We start from the raw sequence: 18,289 nt of genomic DNA on the forward strand, positions 1-18,289 counted from the left end.
CAAGCGTACAGTGGAATCGCTGGATATTGACCTTGGAGGAGACTGCGCGAGGCATCTTTGGGAACCCTGTATCATCTCAGCGACTTTTGTGCAAACTTAAAATTATTCAGAAATAAAAATATTGAGTTTCAGAAAATTCCCTGTGGGGCCCGTCTCCCACTTAAACAGAGAGTGAGCCAGAAAGATATTACTGTCCCTTAGGGGTGTCCCTTCAACTCTGAGGCACAAGTGGACGTATCCATATTCAAACAGACCAGAGATCAAAGCCACACGAGACACGGACTACTTTTTATTCATAGGCTTACAGAGTATACCGAATTACGAGGCATATCATTTGTTAACTTTATTTACCAAAAAGGGCTAAATATATACACAGCCTTGAAATGCATTCATGAGAGCCTGAATCCTGCAAAACTTGCTTTCTTATACATATCAACGATTCGGATTTCACCTAAGGTATGCATTTCAAATACAGAAAAATGGTACCAAGTGCACACTGGCCTATTTTGTCACACCTCTTGGACGTTGTTGATAGTCACAGGGACGGACAGGGAGCATACGGTCTCCTACTAGAAAAAAAGGCGGATCCTGTACAGGCAATGGGACACGGTAAAGATAACCGTTCCTCTCGGTAGTGTCATGACGTAATCCACGCAGGTAGCACAGCAATGGGTCTTTTGCATTAAAAACTGGGATGCTGTGCATCTGCCCGGCCATTCTGCTCTCTGCTTGCTTGGCAGAGGCAAAGGAAATCATGACCAGTGTTTCTCTCCTTCCAAGTTTCTTTCTGCTTTCCCCCAAAGAGTGCCTGCCACCTGCCCATGCGTTCCTGCCCGCCCCCTTTCTATTGTCCCCCACCTTCCTCACCGCCTACACACAGGTTCACTGCATTCCACTCCAGGGAGCTGCTGGCCACTGTCCTGTTACAGAGCTTCCCCTGTGCGGGAGAGGCTGGGACCTCTGCAGGGGGCCCAGAAAGCGGGCTGAAGGAATTTTCTTTAGGTGGCATTCGAATAGACCCCCTCCTGAGACCCGTGCTGTCCTCCATCGCAGCCCCTGCCAGAGAACTTTCCATCAGGAGAGTTCCTGGCAGCCAAACTTCTGGCATCCCACGCTGATTTCTTACCTAAAAATACACAGCCTCGCACGCACTCCATGCGGAGGAAAACGCAGCACTGCCACTTCCAGTGTGTTCCCCGAAGGCCGCCTAGGGCCACGAGCCATTCATCACCGTCGTGCATTGGGTTTTAATTCTTCTCCCCAGCACGCTCTTGTACTCCGTGACAAGAGCCAGAGGCGCCCGAACCTTCGCTAAGAGTGGGGAGAGACAACCGGGCCAGCCAGCAGGCCGCTTTGAAACAGCAGACTCTCCCTGCTGGGAGACTTTCAGGAGCGGGGCCTTGCGTGTCGTAGCAGCTGTGTGGCGTTTGCTCATCGGTCAATGGGCCAGTCGATGGAGAGCTGCCCTTCATCATGGCTGTCTTCCGGCTCTGCCCGTTTTCTCGCACTTGTTACTTTATCTCTAGGTGCTGCTATATCCAAACCCGTAACAAAAAAGGAAAGTCTTTCTTTGGGAGGGTACCCCCAGAGCATCATACAAAGCAAATACAATGCCCACTACCTGACCTGAACGTCCGAGCACTGCCATCCACGACTGACTGCACAGGGGCAGGAAACACCACTTAGATTTCGCGTCTATCTCCTCCCTGAAATGAGGAGGATACCTCCAACCCACTGAAGAACCATTTACGAGCAAATGAGCTGCACACAAATGGACACACAAAATATCTAAAGCTTGGCAGGAATGCAAGGCGGGCTCAGGCCCCACTGCCAGGAACACAGTGCTTCCCAGATCAAGGGTGTTAGTGCAGACTTTATAAGACAGCTACTCCCAGTCCTGCACTGTCTGGGGACAAGTTCTCGCATTAAGGCAGTGGCCTGAAAGCCACGTGACTGTGCAGAGGAGCCACTGGGAGCCCAGCCACGGAGATGACCAAGGGAGGGACACAAGTGCATGGATGCCCGGACAGCGCCTCCTGCAGCCAATCGCCACAGGGTGGTCCCAGGGGTTTCCCTGCCTGGGACTTTTGCCAGGATGGTTGGGTTGGGGTTTTGGTTCACGTTATTACTAGAAGAGAATTTCTTGCAGAAATTACCTAAGACTTTAGGGATTCTTGGGATGGAATGGGAAGATTAATAAAGCAAAGCTTCTACTACCTGTGCCAAGAACAGCTACGCTGCTGTCCTCAGTTGGCTGGAACAACTGTCCCCTCCCCCAGCCCTAGCATTCTGCAGACTGCAGACTCTAGTCTTGCACACATTTTTTAAAAAAAGAAGAACAGAAAACCTGATTGCAGTTGAGTGGATTCTCACGCCCCACCCCCATTGCCTGGAGCTCTTTCTCCCCCAAAGGCCCGTCTATACTCACAAATATTCTTCCCCCACCCTCAGCTCAACACCCTGTGCTTCCTGCTTGTCCAGGCTGGAGGCAGTGGTCACCAGCATGGTGAGGACAGCTGAGAAGCTAGGGCAGGGAGGGAAGGGAGGGCAGGCTCTGGGGGGGAGGGGCACACTGCGAAATGATGCCCCAGGGCACCTGCTTTGCCAGTGACCAGAATGGGAGCGCCCTTCCCACCCTGTGTGAGTGCTGGGACCATTTCCATGTCTCCTTGCCAGCTGCCGCCTCTTCCACCCAGGGTCTATCTGAGGCTTCCCGGCAGCAGAAAGAACAGCTCGCCTGCCAGAGCTGTCTACCTTCAGTGGGAATCTGGACACTTGGAGCCAATGCAAAGAAACCAAGAGGGCAAAAAAAAAAAAAAAAAAAAGCAAAAGGAAGAGTTATTTATGCCTAAAAATGACAACAGGAATGGGTCTTTGGTCTACGGATTAAGATGCCACATCCGACAATGGAATACCTGGCTCCAGTCCGGTGATGGCTCAAGTCATCGAGTTCTTGTCACCCATGGGGGAGACCTCGATTGAGTTCCTGGCTCCTGGCTTCAGCCCTGGCCCAGCCCCTGCTGCCGTGGGTACCTGCAGAGTGAGGTCAGCTCCCTCTCTGTCTCTGTCTGTCTCTCTCCCTCTTTCAAATATATACTCTTTTTTTTTTTGGAAAAATACTTTTCTCCTGTTTGCTTTGTAGTTAGTCAAAATGTTTGCAGCAGCAACACTGATGTGTGTGGGCGAGTTGGTTCCTTAAGCTCCCTGGTTGCAGAATGGACGTGGGGGCTGATGGGCCCTCACCAGCTCAGCGCATCCTCCGAGTGCTATTTCTTGCCTTGGTCTGCACTGCTTACAGTCAGGAAACACAAACATTCGCACTTGCAGGCAAACATCTACCCACGCAGGCTGTGCCAACGGATCATCAAACAAATACACCACAGGGCTGCCTTCCTGGCAAGGGGAGAAGAAGTTGAGTTACCCTCCCTGGGAGCTTTCACTTCGTGTTCTCAGAAGGGCCCAGCCATGCAAGCAAGACACACGTGCGGCCCCTCCCACAAGGCCAGTCTCCGTCAGCTTCCCCTCTGCACCACACTGGAGAGCCCACCTGGTGCCCTGGGAGCAGCTCTGGTCTGGGGATTCAGTTTCTCGGCTCCTGCTGATCAGCCTGGACAGGACGACCCTGCGACAACCATGGCCCTGTGTGGGACTCCTTGCTTAAAGTTGGGGAGAGGGAAGCGTGGCCCTGTGCTGAGCCGGGCTGGGCTCCGTAGTATCTTTTTTTTTTTTTTTTTTTTTTTTTTGACAGGCAGAGTGGACAGTGAGAGAGAGAGAGAGAGAAAGGTCTTCCTTTTGCCGTTGGTTCACCCTCCAATGGCCGCCGCGGCCGGCCCACCACGCTGGTCCCAAGCCAGGAGCCAGATGCTTATCCTGGTCTCCCATGGGGTGCAGGGCCCAAGCACTTGGGCCATCCTCCACTGCATTCCCGGGCCACAGCAGAGAGCTGGACTGGAAGAGGAGCAACCGGGACAGAATCCGACGCCCTGACCGGGACTAGAACCCGGTGTGCTGGCGCCGCAAGGATTAGCCTAGTGAGCCGCGGCGCCGGCATCCGTAGTATCTTTAGTAGGACAGCGGCGGCAGCGGCAACACCAGCGACTCAGCCACACCGGACTGCTGCAGGAGTAGGGAGGTAGGCAGGTGGGCAGGGAGGTAGCTGGTATCTGTCACTTGAAATACTAAGCTGTCCAGAGGGCAAGGCCCCGCGCCAATCAAAGGCCACCTCTCAGCTTCAAAACGCACCGAGATCTGCGTGCAAGCCCCTTTGACTCCATAAAATCTCACTTCTAGCCTGCTCCCAAATGCACATCAGACGGCAGTAGCTCCTGCATCCCACTGAGGACAGGATAAAAAGCACCATTCAGTCTTTGGCCCGTCTGCTAGTTACCCACAAACTCAAAGGAAGGATTCTGGCGAGGCAGGTGCATCGTGGAGAGCTTCAAACAAGCATGATTGCCCCGGCCACCACGCGGGTCAGCTTTGAAGCACGAGGAAGAGGAGACGACGGCTTTGTCTCACTCCCGGGCCCACGGCCCATGCCGAGCGCACACGTGTGGCGGCGGAATATTTCCTCTGTGGCACAGGGGGCAACATCAAACACTGGGTTGTTAACACACCCGCGACAGGTAGCCATAGGAGCAAGGGCAGAGCCGACGTTCTGCTCCTAAGGAGGATTCGGGAACACCGGGCCCTGCCTGCAGCAAGGTAGAAAGTCCCAAAGCATCAGTGCGGAGGGCCACAGGGCTGCAGAGCCCTCAGCAGCGCCTCCTGGCGGCTAGATTTCGGCTCTCCGAGTCTCAACAAAGCGACCGCTAGGGGTGCGTCTTTGCTTTTTATTTCATTACAGAGCTGTCCCATCATCTCCACTTTTCTCCTTCTAATGAAAAAGTGAGAGAGAGAGAGAGAGAGAGAGAGGAGGGGGGAGAGAGAGGAGGGGGAGAGAGAGAGAGAGAGGAGGGGGAGACAGAGAGAGGGAGGGAGGGAGAGAGAACAGCAGCACATTACTTTTCTAAGTGGTGAGAGTAAATGCTGGATTCTTTTTCTCAGAAATTACAGGCGTTACGAGGTCTTTGTAAATGGTAGAATGGCCATGTCATGCAGTTAGCCAATAGGAGTGATCCCTGATTAGAATGTGAGTCCTAAACGTTTGAAAACTTCTAACTACTTCCCCAGTGCAGTTTGAGCTTCAGCGCTCTCAGCCTGGCTTTTGTTTCGTATTTTATCTCCATCTCCTCCAGCTTCTCTTCCGGGAGAGCTAACGCTGCGTGTCCTTCGGATCCCCCAGTCACACCCTCACAAGCTCAAGTCGACGATGATGTGTTCAAAAATCTTTGTCTTCCCTTTGAAACTGGACGCAAAAAAGAAATCTCTCCTGTCGGTGGACACGGCCGTGAAGGAGCGGGGCGCCTGCACGTAAATCTCCTTAAACTTTTTAAAGAGCTGCTTCTCCTTATCCCACTGGTATATCTGGGAGAAGGTGTAGTCACTGCCCAGGGCCAGGTAGTGATTCTCTTTAAAAGAAAACGGCTGCAGCGTCATGGCCCCTCGGGACGGGAGTGCCTGGATCTCCACGAACTGCTTACTGTTCCACTTCATGACCCTGGAGTCCCCGATGAAGCGCGTGAGGGACAGGTAGAGGGCGTTCTGCATGCGGAAGCTCTTCACGGCCAGCACGTCCTCCATGTGCGGGATGTCGCTGTGCGGGACAAACTTCTTGGAGCTCTTGTTCCACTGCAGGATGATGGGGACCTGGGAACGGCTGGACAGGATGAGGTGCGACTTCCCGTCGATGTCCACAAACTCGGCGTCCGTGTCGCGGAACCACTCGTGCAGAGACTGGTAAGAGTAGAAGCCCTTGCTGTTCCATTTGTAGACGGTGGAGAGCCCCGCCTTGGAGCTGTCGGCGATGATGAAGAACGTCTCGTCTTCGATCTGGAACAGCTCGATGTCGTTGGGCTTGGAGATGCGCGAGACTTCAATGTCCTGGAATTTCACGAACTTGGTCCAGCTTTCGTCGTATCTGTAGATGTGAGAGCCGCCGAAGAGCTGGGCCACCACCACGAAGACCTGGTCGTCGATGAGGATGGCCTTGCAGCCCACGATCGACTGGCCTGTGTGCGAGAGAGAGGGGAAGGCGTTAGTGCGACTGTGGCTCCAAGTGCACCTTGGGCCCTCCCCAGACACCGAATCTGCTCCTGCCCTGACCTTGAACTTGCCAGCCTGCAGAACCCTGTGGAATAACTTCCTGCTGCTTGTAGCCACCCAGGGATGGCACTCTCTGACTGCAGCTCTCACAGACCAAGACGCGCCATGCCCAGCGTCTTTACCCACACAGAGTCGACGCATCAGTAAGCACAAACGGGATTCGGACACACAGGGGACATTACTCAGCCTTCAACGGGAAGGCAATTCTGACACGCTTACAGCACAGACGGACCACGGGGACACCACGCTAAAGGCAACAAGCCAGTCACAAGAAGACAGATACTGAGTGACTCTGCTTATACGAGAAGAATCCGGAAGAATCAAGTTCCCAGAGCCAGAAAGGAAAGGGCTGGTTGCCCGAGGCTGGAGGCCGTGGGGTGTGAGGAGCTGTTGTTTACCGGATCCAGTGTTTCAGCTTTTTGAGATGAAGAGAGTTCTGGAGACGGACGCCACACCACGTGCACGCACCTAACGCCCCTGAGCAGTATACTCAAGAACAGGCAGGATGGTGGATTTTACGTGGATTTAACCACAATGTCAAACTTCTTTTTTTTCAAAGATTTATTTATTTTTTACTTGAGAGTCAGAGTTACACATAGAGAGAGAGAGAGAGAGACAGACAGACAGAGAGAGAGAGAGAGAGAGGTCTTCCATCCGATGGTTCACTCCTCAATTGGCCGCAACGGCCGGAACTGCCGATCCGAAGGCAGGAGCCAGGAGCTTCTTCCTGGTCTCCTACGGGGGTGCAGGGGCCCAAGGACTTGGGCCATCTTCCACTGCTTTCCCAGGTCATAGCAGAGAGCGGGACTGGAAGAGGAGCAGTTGGGACTAGAACCGGTGCCCATATGGGATGCTGGCACTTCAGGCCAAGGTGTTAACCCTCTGCACCACAGCGCCGGCCCCTCAAATTTCTTTTCAATGTCTTTTTAAAGCATGCCTCCTAGGGCATTGGCATTGTGGTGCAATGGGTTAAGCCTCTGCCTACAATACCAGCATCCCACATTGGAGCATGGGTTCAAGTCCCAGTTGCTCCACTTCCAATCCAGCTCCCTGCTAGTGCACCTGGGAAGGCAACAGAAGATGGCCCAAGTGCTTGGGCTCCTGCTACCCATGTGGGAGACTTGGATGGAGTTCCAGGCTTCTGGCTTCAGAGCAAACCAGTGGATGGGAGATTTCTCTATCTCTCTCTCTCTCTCCCTCTCCCTCTCCCTCTCCCTCTCCCTTCTCCCTTCTCCCTCTCCCTCTCCCTCTCCCTCTCCCTCTCCCTCTCCCTTCTCCCTTCTCCCTCTCCCTCTCCCTGCCTCCCTCTCTCTGTTAGTCTCTCAAATTTTAAAAACTCTTTGATCAGAATATGCCACCATAGAGATAGGGTTTGTGAGGTCTTCAGGGTCTCAGCAGTCTCAAGAGACCAGCGACACTTTGGGAAATTCACTAACTCGCAAAATGAACCGTCTTCGTGTTATTTTTTAAAAAAGGATGTTAATTCGCTTGATTGAGTCATCCCACAATGTATACTTATTTCAGAACAACATGTTGTACATGGTAAGTCATTTAATTTTTATTTGTCAATCAAAAATTCATTTAAAAAATGACCCTATAAAAAGACACTTTCTGGCTCCACAGGACAGAAGGAGGCAGTTCAAGGAGCTTCTTCGGGGAAGTAAAGGAGGGGAAAGGAATCAGTTCTTAAAGGCACAGGGTCAGGGATTTGGCAGAGCAGGGCGAACACCACTTGGGACGCCTGAATCCCACATCAGAGCGCCTGGGTTCCAGTCCTGGTTCCACTCCCAATCCCAGCTTCCTGCTAACGTGCACCTTAGCAAGCAGCAGGTGATGGCTCAAGTCCTGGGGTCCCTGCCACCCACACGGCCCAGCCCACGCATGTGGGAGTGAAACACTGCGTGGAAAGTCTGTCTCTATATTTTTCAAGTAAAAGAAAAACCTGAGGAAATAAATAAATAAGGAAATAAATGTCAAGACAAGAGAGTAAGAAACCGCAGAGCCACAGGAAGCCAAGAAGAGTGTGGATGAGCCCACAGCAGGTAGCTGAGTTCCACACTCCACCCTGCTCCTTGCACAGTCTCTGACCCTGTGCCAGGTAACTCACAAAATGAGACTGATGCGCTTACAGGGAGACTGCAAGACCCACGTCACAAGTCACGGTGGCTGTCCTCGGTCCAGAGCACGGGTGGTTAATAATTAGCAGCTACCATTATGAGACAATTGAGGCGACTGTCTAGAAAATCCTAAGCCCTGGCAGGCACAGCATAAATATCAGCGCCAGAACCGTGCAAGGAAAGGCGACCACGTTCAGCGGTCACTCTGCTCTGTGGGTCACCTCCCACACCACACCCAGGCCAGCCTGCAAACAAGGGGTCACCCACGTCTGAAAGGCTGAAGACCCTTGATCTGGGTCATCCCATTAAAAGTCATTTCTTGCCCTTAATTTCCTAGGTAATTTAGATCAAAGCAAACGGGCTCTGTAACTCACAAGGATAACCACCCGATTTCTGTCCTGGGAGCAGAGAGAGAGAGGTGTTTACTTTCTCTTGATTACAGCAGATTCTCACATTGTTTTCCGAGGATAAAGCAAAAGGTGGTGGTAATAAGGGGTCAAACTTACAAAGCAGGGCCTGCAAGGCCAACCACTTCACATGCACTTACTTCTTATCACCCTCACCCCCACTTCACAGAGAAACTTCCAACAGGAGACAGGAGAAGGTGGGAAATCTACATGAAGTAGCAAAGCTAATGTGTGCGGTGGAGCCTGGAATTCAAATCCAGGGCGTCTGGCTCTGGTCTACACCCTGCCACCCGAGAGCAGGGGCAGTGTGTAGCCCAGTGGCTAAGACCATGGTGAAGACACCCTATCTCCTATCACAGGACCTGGGTTCAATTCCTGGCTCCGGCTCCTGACTCCAACTTCCCTGCTAACGTGCACCCTAAGAGGCAGCAGGGTCGGCTCAAGTCATTGGGCTCCTGTCACTCATGTGGGACACCTAGATTAAGTTCCAGGCGCCCAGCTGCAGCCTGGCCCAGTCCTGGCCATCGTGGGCATTCGGGGAGTAGATGGGAGGTTGTCTCGTCTGTATCTCTCTCTGACTCTCTGCTTCTCAAATAAACAAATTTGTGAAAAAAGCAAAAAGATGAAAGTAAAACTCACTGTACTGCAAACAAAAAACACTAAGTGGATCTGTTTCCTCTTTGTGCACATATTCACACATGCTTCTTTTAAAAAACTGGGACTTGGACTATACATACACTTTTTTTTTTTTTTTGACAGGCAGAGTTAGACAGTGAGAGAGAGCGAGAGACAGAGAGAAAGGTCTTCCTTTTTCCGTTGGTTCACCCCTCAATTGGCCGCTACGGCCGGTGCTCTGTGCTGATCTGAAGCCAGGAGCCAGGTGCTTCCTCCTGGTCTCCCATGAGGGTGCAGGGCCCAGGGACCTGGGCCATCCTCCACTGCACTTCTGGGCCACAGCAGAGAGCTGGACTGGAAGAGGAGCAACTGGGACAGAACCGGCGCCCCAACCGAGACTAGAACCAGGGTGCTGGTGCCACAGACGGAGGATTAGCCTAGTGAGCCGTGGCGCCGGCCATACATACACTTTTTAAAGTCTAGTTTTTTCCACTGGATCCCTTTGCTGTGGACATTTTCCCATGTAGCTGAATCTTCAACAGCTTGCTTTTCTGAACACTACACAGCACCCCACTGCATGGATGCACAGCATTTTATTTAACTAATCCCTTCTCGTTGGGCACCACAGTTAATTCTAAGTTCTTCATTAGTGCTAAATAACATTTTCTTCAACATACGCTTGAATAGCAGGTTTTAAAACCATCTGGCAATGTTCTTAAAAGTAGGAACTGTTGGGGAAACATTGCATGCGTTTTTAAGGCTTTGGGGCTCAAGCTGCGTTTCAAAGGCTGCATTGATTGCTCCCTGTCCCTGCTCAAGTCACCTGGCTGTGGAGGACCCCTGTCACCCAGAGGTGGCCTGAGGCCTGCCTGCCCTGCCTGGGGAGGGGCCGTCTAAGAAAGAATTCCTTTCATAACACCTCTGTCCAGTCTCGGAGTTGTCAGGAGCAGAGCTCATCGCGCGTGCGTGTGCGTGTGTGTGTGTGTGTGTGTGTGTGCGCGAAGGCAGGAAGGGGAATTACAAGTTAGAACAGACTGGTCGCGCAGAAATCAAAAGGCCAAGCAAATGAAGCAAAAATGGATGAGCTGAACAGAGACGCAGAGAGAACAAGAGAAGATGGTGGTGCAGACCTCAGGGTGAGCATGACCGTGGGCTTCTCCCTCCCCCTTGGAGCAGACGGGCAGCTGGAGCTGTCCCTGGCACGCCACGGTCAGCAGGAGGAAGCAGGAGCCCCAGGCTTGCTGGGCTTGGACTGAGAAAACCCTGCCCCATCCTTCCTGACTCTAGAGTCACTCCATGGCCAAAGAACATGCCCAGCGAGGCAGGCCGGCCAGCGCGGGGCAGCCCGTCCAGGCTCACCGCGCTCCCGTGCAGAGCCAGTGTAGTTCCCCGGGATGCCCTGTGTTTGTGTGTGTGTGTGTGTGTGCACGGGGCTTTCCCTCACATCTCACTGCACCCAGCCAGCGAGGGGCAGCCGCATTCCTCCCTCCGCCGGGCAGTCCACCTTCTCTGCCACCACCCTGCCTCCCCCAGGCGGTCTCTGCCCTCCCCTGCATCCTTGTGCTTTGTGAAAGTCACTGGATGGTCTTAACCGAAGCCAAAAAGTTGGTGTCTGCTAGGAAAGAAAGAGAGTTGTTCCCACGTGTTCTCCCACTGGTAAAGCTGACAGCTGGGGAGGATTTCACAGGCCAGGCCCTGGGCTGCTGGATATCAGCCCCATGAAATCCTTATCACATTCCCCTGTGTCCAATACTGTGCTGATCCCTTTTCACGGATGAAATGGAAACTTAGAGAAGTCCCACTTACAGATGAAGGAGACCCATATAATGAAGTAACTTGGCCCAAGTCACCAGCTGGTAAGAGCTGGAGCCAGGAGAACCCTGACAGGCTGGGCATTGGAACTCCTAGGTGGAGCCATCACACCATTGAGTCTCATTTCTTGTGCTTGGCTGGGACAAGTCCAGGTGGGCTGCATGGAGGAGCTCACCAGCTCCCAGAAGCCTCAGATACAGAGACCAAAGGGCTGGGGACTTCCTGGACACCAGCAAGCTCCAGCTAGGGCTCCGGCCCCGGCCACCTGTACTCCACCCGCACTGACCGCGTCCTACCCAGACCTCCGCCACCTGCCCCGGCTCCCTTGCTCACGCCGCTCCAGCACCCCTGCTGGTCCTCAGACAGGGAAGCTGGGGATCTCCAGGGAAATGAACCAGTGTCGGCTCCTCGCAGGTCTCAGCGAAGACAGGGGGCGGGAAGGGCTTGGGGAGGGGAGCAGAGGTACTGAGGCCGGCCCATCTATCCCTCCCTAAAGAGCAAGAAACCACCAGGGTGGGGCGGGCCTCTCTCACCACTTTCCCTTTCAGCGTGGATTGGGCTTAGGGTTCTGCGGCTGCAGCCAGCGCCCCAGGCGGGTCCAGCAGAGCCGCTCTGTGCTGGGTCTGCACCTGGGGAGGGGAGCTCGGCACTGGGCGGCCAGCAGCCAGGAGCATCTGAGCCGGCTCTCGGCCCCAAGGGGTGAACACGACCCTCTCCAGTCTCCCTGCCTCCGTGCACCTGCTGCTGTGAAGCCCAAACCCTAGGAGCCCGCCCCACCCAGAATTCTCCTAGTGGGGCTTCTCTCTAAGGCTGCTCTTCAGAATCTTGAAAGGAAATTCTCCCACAGGGCGCTAATTAGGCTGGTGTGGCCGCCACTGTTTACAAACTCGGGGTTATTATCAGAGTGCACTTGGATAAAAGCGAAGTCCTGGTAAGATTATTTCAATTCTGCCCACTTATTGAAAGAGCAAGTCCACAGTCCATTTTGCGTGATGCTAACACACCGGGAGCCCGTGACAGCATCAAAGGAAGTGTTAACTAAGTCACACCTCAAAGGCCTGGATAGGGAGGTCCTTATTCTCATGTCGTGTGCACTTACGAAATGAAAGTGGTGATCGCCAGGACCCAGCGGGGGCGTGGGGGGGTGCACCAGGAACAGGGATGGGGCATCTGGGACCATGAGTTAACAGTCGGCTTGGTGAAACTCAAAAGGCATCATTTGACTCCTAGAACTCTTAGGCTGTTCCAACCACTCAAGACCAAGCGCTTCTTGGTGTGACTTCCGGAAGAGACGTCCCACTTCTCCCCTGCAACCCACCCCTCTCCCTTCCCCCCCAGCCAGGCATACCCCTGGTGGGAAACAGCGCCACTGCATGGTCACAATGAGCATTACACTCCCGTTCCACATCCTTAGTGCTGCCCCTGGCTACCCTGACTCGTGATGGCAGGAACACACGACTACCAGGCACGCCCTCGGAGGCCAGGAGAGTAGGTGTGGGCATGTGGAGAAATCCAGGGGAAGAAGGAGCTCTTATTTATTGATCACCAGCAATAAATAAGATCACCTCCAGAACGCCTCCAGGGTCTGCTCTCACCAACAGGAAAAAACTGGCGAGACAATGAGGGTGGGCTGCAGCGTATTTCCCTGGCCTAAGAACTTGGACAGCCAAGCCCTCCCTGCCCTCTGCCGCACCCCCACCCCATCCCCGGACGCGATGGAGACAGAAGGCTTCTGCTCTCTCGGGCTTTAGGCCGTGCACCTGCTCACGGCCACACACACCTGTGATGTTGTCGTAGCTGCGGAAATTCATCTCGATGTGGTCCCACTCCAGCACCATGCAGTTCTCCATGCCCGGCTGGGCGATGGCCACGAACACGTCGTTCTTGGAGTTGAACGTATCCACCGACACCGACTGGTAGGGCAGAGTCTGGTGAACAACGAAATCTGGGGACAGGGGTTTAAAAGAAGCGCTCATGAGCTCTCGTGGGAACGGTCGAGTCCGTACTTTTCATCATCAGATCCAAGCGGGACAGGGGGGCGGGAAGGCCGGGGGGCCGGGGAGGAGCACGGGGGCCATCGCAGCACGCTTCGCTCTAGGAGATCCCAGGAGGGGAGCTGGCTGGCGCAGGGCGATCTGTCTGACAGCACAGCTCCTGACACAGCTGCCTGTAGATAAACAGCTTCCTCGGTGTGGCCAAAGAGCTCAACGCTTTAAACAAATCTGGGGAGACCCCGCTTTCAAAAAAGACAAGATAGCAAGGAAGCTCCCAGAACAACGTTCTTGAAACCTCGCAAGTGACCCTGTGACAAAGGGCTGAATTAGTCTGGGAACACTGCACTTCCAGCCTTTGCAGAACAGCCCCTCGTAGGCAATGCCTGTTTAGTCTGTTGGATGTGCTGCCTCTCACCTGTTAAACCCCCGAGCCAGGCATCCCCCTGGTGGGAAACAGCGCCACCGCAGGGTCACAATGAGCATTACACTCCCGTTCCACATCCTTATTGCTGCCCCAGGCTACCCTGACTCTCGATGGCAGAGACACACGACTACCAGGCATGCCCTCGGAGGCCAGGAGAGTAGGTGTGGGCATGTGGAGAAATCCAGGGGAGGAAGGAGCTCTTTAAAAAGCACACACTGGGGTGGCCGCTGTGGTGCTGCGGGCTATGCTGCTGCCTGCGACCCCAGCATCCCGTATTGGAGGAGGGGTTTGAGTCCCCTGCTGCTCCACTTCTGATCCAGCTCCCGGATGGTGCACCTAGGAGAGCAACAGAGGATGCCCCTGCTACCCATGTGGGAGGGTAGGATGGAGTTCCAGGCTCCTGGCTTTGGCCTGGCCTAGTCTTGGCTGTTGAGGCCATTTAGGGAGTGAACCAGCAGGTGGAAAAACTCTCTCTCTCTCTCTTTCTCTCTCTCTCTTTCTCTCCCCCTTTCAGATAAATACTTTAAAAATAATAAGTAAATAAAACACACACTAACAGGTTTAAAAAGCAAAGTTTAAGTCGTTTCTTTGGCTGGTGATGCTGAAATGCACACTGCTACTCTGTAAAGTAACCACATCCAAGGTAAAGTGTGCGGCAAAATGGGCTCTTGGCTACAGAAAGTTATTCCGACGAGGAAGTCCGAGCTTTGCCCATGTCTTTGCATGCAGTCCTTATCCCCACTCAAGTCCCATCCCCTCCAGGAAGCCGTCCCTGTCCAGTTCAATCCTCAACACTCTTCCCTAACTCGCCAGGCTCACAGCAGGGCACTGATGTGTAGATCTTACGCACTACGACTCCAAAGCATGATGTCCGAGCCCGCTGTGGAGCTATGGGAGGCAGCTTAGAGCCTTGAGCCATTTCACAGAGCCCAGACTGTGAGTGCCAGGCTGTGGCCACACAGCCAGCAGGCCGTGTGTCCTGAACCCAGGGCTCCAGGAGGCCAGGCTCTGGGTCTCCATGTCTCCGAGCGCCCCATAGCCCAAGCCCACGACAGCCCACCAAGAAATCATCCAGAGCGGGGAGCCCCAGGTGAGATGCCAAATGAGGAAGGCATGGAAGGGGCCACTCGGGTGTGAGCCAGGAGGGAGAGCGCCAAAGGAGCAGAGGCCGGAAAGGGGGTAAGAGCGGCTGGGGGAGGGGGTTGAGAGGGGGACATAGGAGAGAGATGGGAAGGGCAGGTGAAGGTCAAGTGACAAGAGGAGATTAGGGCTGGGGGGGGGGAGAGCAGAAGGAGCTCCCCCCCGGGAAGAGTGCACCTGCAGCCACGCCCCACCCTTGAGACTTGGGGTGACCCCTTCACCTCTGCAGGTCCCAGTTCACCTACGGACCCAGGGCACTGACACTTCTTTCCCAGCCTGCTTGGCAGAGACAGATCAGGCCACGTTGGTGGAAACGCCTATTGCAAGGCTTGGCACACTGCCATGCGGGGAGCCAGGGTCAGGGAGAGGACCCACACCGGTCCTACATCTGCCTGCCTTTGGGGGCGTGTCCATTTGAATGGCATCTGAGCTAAAGGAGGCAGGAGCTGAGCCACCGCCTGCTTAGGACGGAGCCTCCAAGTGCATCAATTTGCTCTCCATGTATTACCACTCCTACTCACTCAGCCGCCCCCGAAGTGAGGCTCGGTACACGGTGGCCTTTGGAGGTGCCCCTCCCCTTGTTCTGGGGGCACAGAAGGCATTTCCTGCTGGGTGGCTGGCCTCACTCCACAGCTCACTTTGAAGACTGTCGGGGAGGGGGCAGGTGCAGTCAGGAGAGACAAGAGGGCTGTGTTGCAGGCAGTAAAGAGGAGGCTGCTTCTGCAGCCCAACAGGCAGCAGGTGACCAAGAGGTGGTGGGGACAGGTGGACAGAGTGGCCTCCACCAAGTGAGAGCAGGGCTCCCAGGTGAGGGGCTGGCTTGGAGGTCAGACAGCCTGGGCTTCTGCCCCCTGCCCTGCCACTTGACCTTGGGCAAGAAAGCTGAGCCTCAGGTTCCTCTTTGGTAAATGACAGTGACTTCTAGATCATAAGGTTGCTGTACAGACTGGATGGGAGCGCGCATGTGAGTATACAGCAAATGGTGCCTCATCTATGGGGACTGCTCCATCGTTTTGCAACTGCAACAATGACAGTAATAAGTTACCTGCTTAATGGCTTAGGAAAGAGTCCGGACGGCTGCTAGCTCACCCCTGCACCCCAAAATAACAAAGCTGGGGAACAGAACAAAGTGACCCTCTGTTCGGCCGGGCTGGCACTGGCAGAACTGGGGGAGAAGCCGGAAAACACTGCTGACTGCACAGGTTCAGTCGTCGGTGAACGGAGCAGCAGGAAACGTGCGGTTACTGCAGGCTCCTTTTTCCAGACATATGAGGGACTTGGAGAACACGGCTGCGAGCCGCCCATCACAGCCGAGAAGCCGGCAAACCATTCTCCCACCTCACCATCCGCGCTCCTCTCGTCCAGGTCTGCCAAAGGCTCTAACCGCCCCCGCGACGCCCATAACTCACTCCTCTCCTGGTTCCTGCTCGGCTCCCAGCCGTGCTTTTAATTCTCAGAAACCCGAGCGCTTGCTTAAAAGCTGCAGGCTGTTTAAAGTGCAGAACCAAAAGTTTCCGTTTATACTGAGCAATCCCAGGATGAACAAGAGTTGCCAGAACAGAAAGCATTTTACGAAGCTTGCCTTTCCTGGTCCCCTTTGAATGGACTTCCCTGCAAACAGTGGTTTCATAATATTTTCTGCGCACTGACCATCGGGCATAACAGACTGCCCAAATCATTTGCATTGCAAATCTTATTCTAAATAGGAGACCCTACCCCAAACCCCTCCCCCAGAAAGGAAGCCCCCAAGCCCCTCTCCCCAGAAAGGAAGTGGTCAAAGAGGAAGAAGAGGAAGAGAAGAGACAGGTGCACCTGTGAAGCTTGGGTGTGTCTGGAGGAACTTGGTACTTTCTCTCACCTCCATGTCCATTTACCTTTCACAAATGGAAAGGCACACGCACTGCAGAGAAATCTCAAGAAACACACGTATGGATCAATTTCCTAATGCTAAAATATGAGTGGCACGCTCTGCCCAAGCAGCCGCCACTTCCATCCGCACTGGATTAAGTTCATGATGTCAGTGGGACTGTGACAATTCAGGCCTGTCTCCCACTGGAATCAACAGATTTTTTTTTTTTTTGCCTAGTTATTTATAGCACTTGCAGAAAATAAATTATACATGATGCCTAGCCTATCGGGAGGGAAACTGCACATTAATGCATTATTTCTCTTCGCGTTTTCATCAGCTCCGAAATAGGGAAGCTAACAGGACAATTAGGATGCAGGATTCACTCCCTCTGAGGGACGCAGGGAATTATCCGCCTAACACGGGGAATCACTGGTAAGTAACAGGGATTTTTGAGGTGGTTAAAAATAGACAGAAAGGGGAGGGGTATGGCACGACCGTGATTAATCTAAAGAGTTGCAATAGCCCAGCGGTGGCTGTGTGGTGTTAATTACATGCCTTTGCCAGGCAGCAGAAGGGAAACAGGACTCGTGCCTTCCCCTGTCTGGGAAAACAGCTCCGCCGAAGGTATGTGGACTCCTTTCCTGCAGATCCGAGCTGCGAGGGAAGCATCACCCTGGGTAAGGTGCTTCTCGCCAGACCTGTAGTAAGAGCTGTGCACCAGAGAACAAAGCCTGATGGGAGCCGAACACCTAGCACTCGACTGAGCTGCTTCTTTCGCAGCTAAGACCATGGGAGGGGGCTTCCAAACGTTCATGGAAAACCAGAATTAAAAGGTAAGTTTAGCTTGGTGCAAAAATTTTGGAAATCCATGCATCGTTTTTCCATCAGCCCGTTTTCCATGAGCCTTTAGATGGCCCTCGCGTCCATGACGGTGGGACGGTGGGCGGAGTTTCAGTGTCCGCCCCCCCCACCCGCGTCCGTGACGGTGGGCGGAGTTTCAGTGTCCGTCTCCCCCCCCCCCCCCACCGTGTCCGTGACGGTGGGCAGAGTTTCAGTGTCCGTCCCTGTTTTGGTCCTGATGGAAGTAACTGAGCATTTGCTAATTTGTCGATGCGTCTTAAAGGGATAAAACAGCAGCTAAGACGGAGTTGTCATCTCCCTCCTGCCAGCAAGCCTCGTGCTGACTTTCCCAACTGCAGCGCGAAGTCTTCAAGGAAGGAAGATTTACCTAGGACAAAAAGGTCTTCAAATCTGGTAGGGGGCTCCAGCTGCTCCCCTCACTACCGCAGGTTTCAGGACTTGCTCACCTCACTTCCCAAGCCACGCCCTTTCCAATGACAATTCTCCAAGCCTGGATCAATTTTTTAACCAAACTCAGGGCCCTCCGGCCAGAAATCATGTTCTCTCCTATCAATTTCTCCTTATTCCCAAGGCCCTCGGTAGCCCACGTCAGTCCTCTCAAAGCCTGGCAAAGCTGGCATACACGATGGCCAAGTATGAACAGAGCCATGGGAAAGATGCTAACTTTTTGTTGAGGTTTAGAGAACTCTCCAGAATATTTGGAAAAGAGAAAAGGAGCTCCAGCGAGCTTTGGTTTGGCCCGTCCCACCTAGGGCCTTGAATGGCATTTTTTTGGGGGTGCAAGCATTGGGGAGGGTGGCTTCTGACTCGCTGCACTGGTCCTGCGATACAATAGCAACCTCCTAGCAGTCGCAAGGGCTAAAAGG

The 18,289-nt window shown here is 53.8% G+C and overlaps 1 protein-coding gene across 1 annotated transcript in view; it reads right to left on the bottom strand.

The window, feature by feature from the left end:
* Positions 1 to 276: 276 nt before the first annotated feature.
* Positions 277 to 18,289, bottom strand: part of LGI2 (leucine rich repeat LGI family member 2) — a 32,166-nt gene continuing 14,153 nt past the window's right edge. The window contains exons 7-8 of the mRNA XM_051830514.3: positions 12,936 to 13,100; positions 277 to 6,110 (exon numbers count right to left, since the gene is read on the bottom strand). Of these exons, the coding sequence (XP_051686474.2) occupies positions 5,293 to 6,110; positions 12,936 to 13,100 (983 nt within the window). The 3' untranslated portion in view covers positions 277 to 5,292. The remainder of the gene's footprint in view (positions 6,111 to 12,935; positions 13,101 to 18,289) is intronic.

This window comes from Oryctolagus cuniculus, chromosome 2, assembly GCF_051225735.1.
Source record: "Oryctolagus cuniculus isolate XC-2025 breed Fujian yellow rabbit chromosome 2, ASM5122573v1, whole genome shotgun sequence".
Taxonomy (NCBI): domain Eukaryota; kingdom Metazoa; phylum Chordata; class Mammalia; order Lagomorpha; family Leporidae; genus Oryctolagus; species Oryctolagus cuniculus.